The sequence below is a fragment of the Salvelinus sp. IW2-2015 genome, linkage group LG6.1, assembly GCF_002910315.2.
Source record: "Salvelinus sp. IW2-2015 linkage group LG6.1, ASM291031v2, whole genome shotgun sequence".
In the NCBI taxonomy this organism is placed as follows: Eukaryota; Metazoa; Chordata; class Actinopteri; order Salmoniformes; family Salmonidae; genus Salvelinus; species Salvelinus sp. IW2-2015.
The window spans coordinates 13,780,683-13,787,867 of NC_036845.1; the positions used below are offsets into that span (position 1 = coordinate 13,780,683).

At 38.6% G+C, this 7,185-nt stretch overlaps 1 protein-coding gene across 1 annotated transcript; it reads right to left on the reverse strand.

The window, feature by feature from the left end:
• Positions 1 to 3,564: 3,564 nt before the first annotated feature.
• Positions 3,565 to 6,917, reverse strand: LOC111965138 (uncharacterized). The gene is made up of 5 exons (XM_023989147.2): positions 6,716 to 6,917; positions 5,847 to 6,375; positions 5,371 to 5,530; positions 4,824 to 5,050; positions 3,565 to 4,173 (listed from the first exon to the last, which is right to left on the reverse strand). Exons 2-5 carry the CDS (start codon positions 6,351 to 6,353, stop codon positions 4,033 to 4,035), a joined length of 1,035 nt encoding a protein of 344 aa, XP_023844915.1. The 5' UTR covers positions 6,354 to 6,375; positions 6,716 to 6,917; the 3' UTR covers positions 3,565 to 4,032.
• Positions 6,918 to 7,185: the final 268 nt, after the last annotated feature.

The window sequence follows — 7,185 nt, forward strand, 5'->3', positions numbered from 1 at the left end:
GCAGCATGCGCTCCAGCAGATATATTTCACTGGTCACCCCCAAAGCCAATTCATCCTTTGGCCTCCTTTCCTTCCAGTTCTCTGCTGCAAAATGACTGGAACGAATTGCAAAAATCACTGAATCTGGAGACTCATATCTCCCTCACTATCTTTAAGCATCAGAGCAGCTTACAGATCATTGCAACTGTACATAGCCCATCTGTAAATAGCCCATCCAACTACCTCATCCCCATATTGTTWATTTWTTTTWTWTWWTTTWTTTTTTKCCCCTTTGCACCCCAGTATCTCTTCTTGCACATTCATCTTCTGCACATCTATCACTGTTTATTTGCGAAATTKTAATTATTTTGCCACTACGGCTTATTTATTGCCTTACCTCCCTAATCTTACTTCATTTGCACACACTGTATATAKACTTTTCTATTGTGCTATTGACTGTACGATTGTTYATTCCATGTGTAACTCTGTTTTGTTGTTTGTGTCACACTGCTTTGCTTTATCTTGGCCAGGTCRCAGTTGTAAATGAGAACTTGTTCTCAACTGGCTTACCTGGTTGAATAAAGGTGAAATARAAATTATAAAAAATACTGTATGTGGGAATGTCTTATGTMCGTCCTAYATGTARTGTTGGTATATGGAATATTCCTCAACTGCATATATCATAAATTGCTATTGCAAATATAAGTATTATGTTCAACAGCTGACATTTTCAGATATTATTTTTACAAACACACTTTGGTGATTACAATTCCTTCTCTATTGTCATAGATTTGGTGGGCACTGTCATCTGTGATCTTTGTGATATGACTTTCTTTAAGCACGTACTGATGAAACTGTTACTTCATATTATTTTCTTAAAGTCTACAAACACTCTACATTCATTCACTCTGTGATAGGGTTGGATCCTATATGCTACGTTTATTATTGTCCTGTAAATGGTTCAGTGCCTATAATTTAGGCTGTGTGTAGAATGGGGCGTAAATTAAATTACCTCTACTACTAAATTACTACTAGATTATAGTGATAAGGAAAAYAGCATACACATTTGGCTTGTGTATTCATTTGCCTATAACTAATCAGAATTCCATTATGTTTACATAAAAAAGAGAATACTTCAAAATGAGAAGATCCTGCCATGGATAAGACGACTGGGTGGACATAAAGTGGAAAGGAGGGGTATTAACTCACACCATGCAGCAAGACACCTTCAGCTGCGGGGTCTTTGTAATGCAGGTTTGATAGTTATATTTTCAATAATGAATGGTTAGCTGTTATGTGATAATTAGGTCAAAATCTATTTTATTTTTTGGTGTAGATGGCCAAGGAAGTTGCACAGAACTTCCCCAACATCCCCTCCCAAATTGATATGGAACCTTCAAAAMCACATGGAGCAACTGCGAAAAGAAATGGCTGAGGATATGCTAAAAATGTCTGGTATGTAATGACATTTAATTCAAAGTAAATGTAAATTCTTTATTTTTATGTAGTTGTGTGGGAAAGCCATATATTTAGTTCATGCCTATGATTTCAGAGTTCAACAAAGCCAACAACTGCTTCATGTGTGCCACTGATAAAGAACCTGGATGTGGCCCAAAGACTGACTGGGTTAGTAACTTTATTTAACATGTTTATAATCTTTTGACAACAGTGACGGCATGTAAGACAATTTATGATATAACACAATGGATGGCTAGTTCGTCATACTGCATTGATATTTGATATTATTTATAATGTGTTACGCTTTGTTTTGTTTTAGATTGAATGTTTTGCATGCCAACGGTGGTTCCATGTGCTGTAACTAGGAATGAAGACAAAAGAGTTCAACAGAGTAAAGAACACAAACTGGAAGTGCAGGCTTTGTTGTTGAAAATGTATGCTATACCCCATACACACTGAAGAGCCTCTGAAATGTACATCAACCAGGGATAAAGAGAAAGTTAACACTGTGAAATGTTTGAAATGAAGTGTCTGTTGACATGTTGGAAAAGATTAAAGGTCTATAATTTCTGTTTAATTTGTCAATATTACATTTTTTGTCATTGATTTACTGGCCACCATTACTGTGGTTACATGTTCAGTATATGTATTGACCAGCAAACCCACTGCAGCCTACCTCACTAGCTCACTCTCCATCCCTGCTTTGGACAATTAATAGCATGACTCTCGTACTTTGCCCTTTTCCTTTATGTTTGATATTAACGACGAAAGGAGATATTATCTGTCTCTCTCCTATTGTGTACCGCTGTTAAATAATGTGGAAAAATAAAAAAYAGGGAAAATAAGTACTTAGAACTACCAATTATTATAGATACATATTAAAGGAAAGGGTAAACACAACACTGGACTGAACCCCCTAATTGTCAAACTAATATTAATGTACAACAATATAGAAGATACATGACTAAAGGTTATGCAATATGGCTGTATATTCACTGCACGCTTCTTAGGTGTGTAATTGACATGACCAAGGAACTATTGAAATTTAAAACTATGAAAAATGTACGTTACACCGCGTGATTTTACAGTACACAAACAAGAGTGTGTAATATAGAAGGGTAGTCAGTGTACATTCTGCACCATGTTTGAAGTCAGTAGGTCACATGACCAAGGAGCTATTGAAATTTTAAATGTAGAAACATTTATGCAAAATCATGTGAGATGAAAATGGACAAACTAAAGGGTGTGCAATGTGTAGGCCCACTGACTGGACATTCTGAACCTTGTTTGAAGTCACGAGGTCACATGATCAAGGAGCTATTGAAATTTTACATTTTGAAAAATTCATGTAAAACCATGTGAGATGAAAATGGACAAACTAAAGGGTGTGCAATGTGTAGGCCCACTCAGTGGACATTCTGAACCTTGTTTGAAGTCAGTAGGTCACATGACCAAGGAGCTATTGAAATTTGAATGTAAAAAAAGTTTGTACTTTGTTCACGCTCCCTAACTATTTCAACTAGGAATACAAAATGCTGCTCACATTTCCACATGTTTATTAGCCTTGGAAAGCGAATTAATGCCCAAATCGTGAAAATATGCAATGTTGTGCAATGTTGTGCGCAATATTTCCAACATCATGACACTTATTTGGAGTCTGTGGCTCAAGTGGTTTGAAAGCTATTGAGGTTTGAAAGTGCGAATATCCGTTGAATATCCAACTTGAAACTGTCTTTACCTCGGTTGGGGACCATCTATTTATTTAAATGGAAGAGCATATATGACCATAAAGCATAAACGTATGATACATATTTATTGGATACATATTTAATGAACACGTGTGTTTTCCTTGCTGTCGTCAACAATGGTTGAACCGTTTAGGGATGGAGTTGATACATTTCCACTGTGCTGTGGAAAATGAATCCACAGCACATATAGGCTAGCCTAACAGCCCAGATGTCTAGAAAAATTGGTTTCTGTAAACAGCACTAGTGCATTGCAACACTGTAATGTGAAGGCAGATATCTTTCGTTTGACAAATTAATAATGAATATTGAATGGTCCAATAGACAAAGGCTATCGTAAGCGTTCTCGGGGAACAACAAGAAACACTCTTGATGCAAGTCAAACATTTAACACATAGTTTATTCTCGTGAGGAGCTGTATTCAAATATAACATGGAAACACAAACACTCTCATTCATACTCATTCACTGCTGTGCTGGTCAAAACTAATTTCCTCATATTGCAATAAACACATTTAAAGCAACCTAAAGCTTTTGAATATCATCCAAATTATTGTGCAGTCAACATACAAATCTGCCCACTCTGTAAGCTTAATATCATACAACAAACATTGGAATTAGTCTCTGTAGCATTATGCAACTGAATTGACACTTCTGTTATTCACATACATTTTTTTATTAAATTACTGATGTAGTCATCGATACAGATGGTACTGTCAGCTCAGACCATAACAGAACAAAATGGTCATGCCTGGTCTGGCCAGGTGAATAAGAAGCAAAAGCCATTGCACTATAGGGCTACACCACATGCTCTGAGCCATTTGAGCTCATCTCTCCAGCATGTGTATCTCTCAGGTTCCCAGAATCCCAGGCAGCTCAGTCCTCTGGTCCTCCATGCGTCCTCCCTGGACACTCAGCAGTAAGGAAAAGAAGTCTTCATCATCCATAGGGCCCGGGGCCGCACTGCGCTGCTCCTCCAGCCTACCCTGGGCCTGAAGTACAGAGACAGACAGAAACACCACATGGCTTGATGCCTATTTTACATTGGACCTGAGGTACGGAGACGAGACATTACACCTACGTAACACCATATGGCATAATATGTTGTTACACCATACAACATAATACCTAATGCCCATTTTACAGCACATGACACACAGATGTAGGATATTAATTTGACCAGTAAAATAATCCTGCAGCAACAGCATTTRAATGTTTAGTCCATAACGTTGCATGATCGGTGGTTAGGCTATAAACTGGCCAAAATTAAGCTACATGAAAAGGACAATACTGTTAATATAACTGTGTGTTAGTGCGGGTTTTTGTTCATTTATGTAAATCACGAAGCTCATCTGCATGTTCTGGGGTGCAGGAAAATTCTCAGCAACAACAGAGTGATCAAATGAAGATCCTTCATCTGTAATGACAATGTAGCACTGGAACATGATATCAATGTAACACCATATGACATGATGCCTACATTATATTTTGCTTATGACAAGAACAAAATAATGTTTTGGTCAAATTGACTACTGGCAGCTTTAGTGATTACAGTTATTWTTWTTTTTTATTTAACCTTTTTTTTAATTAGACAAGTCATTTAAGAACACATTCTTAATTATCATGACGGCCAGTTACTTACCTGCGACATGAGAATCATATTGTACAAGTCCTCGTTCTGCACTGCAATGGGAGCAGACTTTTTGGGCTTTGTATCTTTTACGCTGCTCCTCTTCTTATTGGCTTTCGGCTTAGGGGGTGGGGTGTCATGTAGTTCTGCCCGCTGGTCGTCAAGCCGACGGCCTTGGGAAGTAGCCAGCAAGTCAAAGAACTCATCTTTCTGCAGCGAGGTCATTGAGGAGAAATGCACTGTTGGGAATAGAAGGGGAGAAAGTAGAGTGGAAACATGCTACATTTAGTGGCCTAGTTCATTTGGTGTCCTAGTTAATCATTCAAGCAATATTATTTCAATATTTCACTAATGTACAGAAGACATCCTAATATCTGTCCCTGCCACAGTTATATGATAGAAGTGCTTCAATGGATGCTGGTACCGTACAGTTATTTACAGCTTTTCCCCTTCATGAGTTAGCGTGTTTATGGGGAAACAAGGGAAGCTAATTGCAACAGCTGTTATGTTTACCACAGTCACTTAGTTAGTTATCATTACAATTTTCACATTCTATCACCTCTGTGGGCTCTGTGGGCTGGAATGTAGGTGTTGGGTTCAGAATGGCACCTTCTCCTCCCTCTGAACGAGCACCGCTGGTCATTGAGTCGTCTTCCTTCTTGCAGAGTAAAAACCAGGTCATACAGAGCGTCTGGGAAGTAAGGGGTTAACCGTTGAGCCTGGGAAAGACAGGTGGCAGGTGGCAGAAAGAGTAGCCATTATCAAGGGTTTCAAAATGGGTGGTATCACTACTCATTTCAAACACGCTGGCATTTCGACGCCTACAAATTCTGTAACCACAAAATGAACCCCTCATTCTTCCACCACTGGAATGTTGTTTGTTCTTTTTATATATGTGAAAGAAAACCCTTCTACATCAAAAACTAATGCTACATAAAAAATGTTTAGACTGGTATTCGGTCACTAACGGAATTATTGTAATTGTGGGAACAAGGGAAATTGCTGTATTTTTTAGTGAGAGCAAATGTTATAAACCTGTTTTTGGGCATGCTCTGGGCTCAGCGTATCTTTGGGCAACTGGTCAAAGGGAAGATGTATATTTGTGCCAACTTGTAATCCTTGTGATGGTTTGTCCGTCTCCAAATCTTGTTCTGCTGTTTTGTATTTTTCTGTTATATCCACCATCACCATCCCCTCTTTCTTGCAATCCATTTTCTGTCTATCCATTACCAATTCATCCAYCCCTTTAATGTGCTCAACCCCATCCTCTGTCCCAGTCTCTCCTTTTGCTTGATTTATTTGGTTATCCTTTTTTCTTTTGTCTCCATCTCCACTTTCAGTGTTGGCTTTTCCAATCTGTCCATGTCTGGCAGTGGCATCCTCTTCCGCACTGGAGTCTTCATCGTTGCTCTTGCCTGTTATTGGCTCTGTCCCTCCCTCAACAACTCTCTCAACATCCCCCTCCTTAATGATTAGATCCTCCAAATGCTCCTCTTCAGCTGTTTCAACTTTTACCCCTGGGTATTCCATGACAACATCCATTTACGTCTGTCTCAGTGTAAACCTGACAAAAATGAGATAAGACAAATATATCAACTGAAGTTCTATTGTACATTATTAGGATTGTGTAACTGGTTGTAAGAAAATGTTTTAGGTAATCTAATAGAGTTTCTTAAAATGTTAACTCGCAACAACACATGTAGAAGACTTCTATTGTGACACAGACTGAACGGCCACTGTATCTGTAAGCATAATATAGTATAATCTCAAGAGGGGTGTTTATGAAAAACCAGGACTGGTTTCCTGCTCACTTCTTTAAGGCACTAAATTCCTATCTTGGATTGTACTTGCCCGCCTGCTAAGCATTACCTTACCCACCCACGCTCTCAATAAGTCTATCGTACCTGTGTTTTCCTGGAGTTCAGTTTCTGATAAACATCATCTTCTTGTGTCCACACTGATTAGGGATGGCATCACTGATTCACGACAGTTTTCTTCATGAGAACTAATTGCTATCAGTTATGCCTCACATATCACCGTGACAAGCTCTTCCTCGCTCTCTCTCTCTCTCTCTGCCTGTCTGTCGGCCCTCTAGTCTCTTCCTGTTCCTCTTACCCCAACCCACCCCTATTTATTTGAACCCTATCTCTCTGCGTCATGGCATTATGAAATATTACTATAAAAATTGAAGTGGTGCGATGCTATAGCCAGTGGTGTGATGTTATTAAATAGCCTTGTTTTTAACAAAGCCAAAACTCATAATGTTAGATGAACATCAGAAAGGGGGAAATGACTATGAAGTTTTGTTCTGCTCATGTTGCATTTTCAGCAGAACAGCTTACAGTCAGAAACAGCAACATGTTGAAACAGGCCC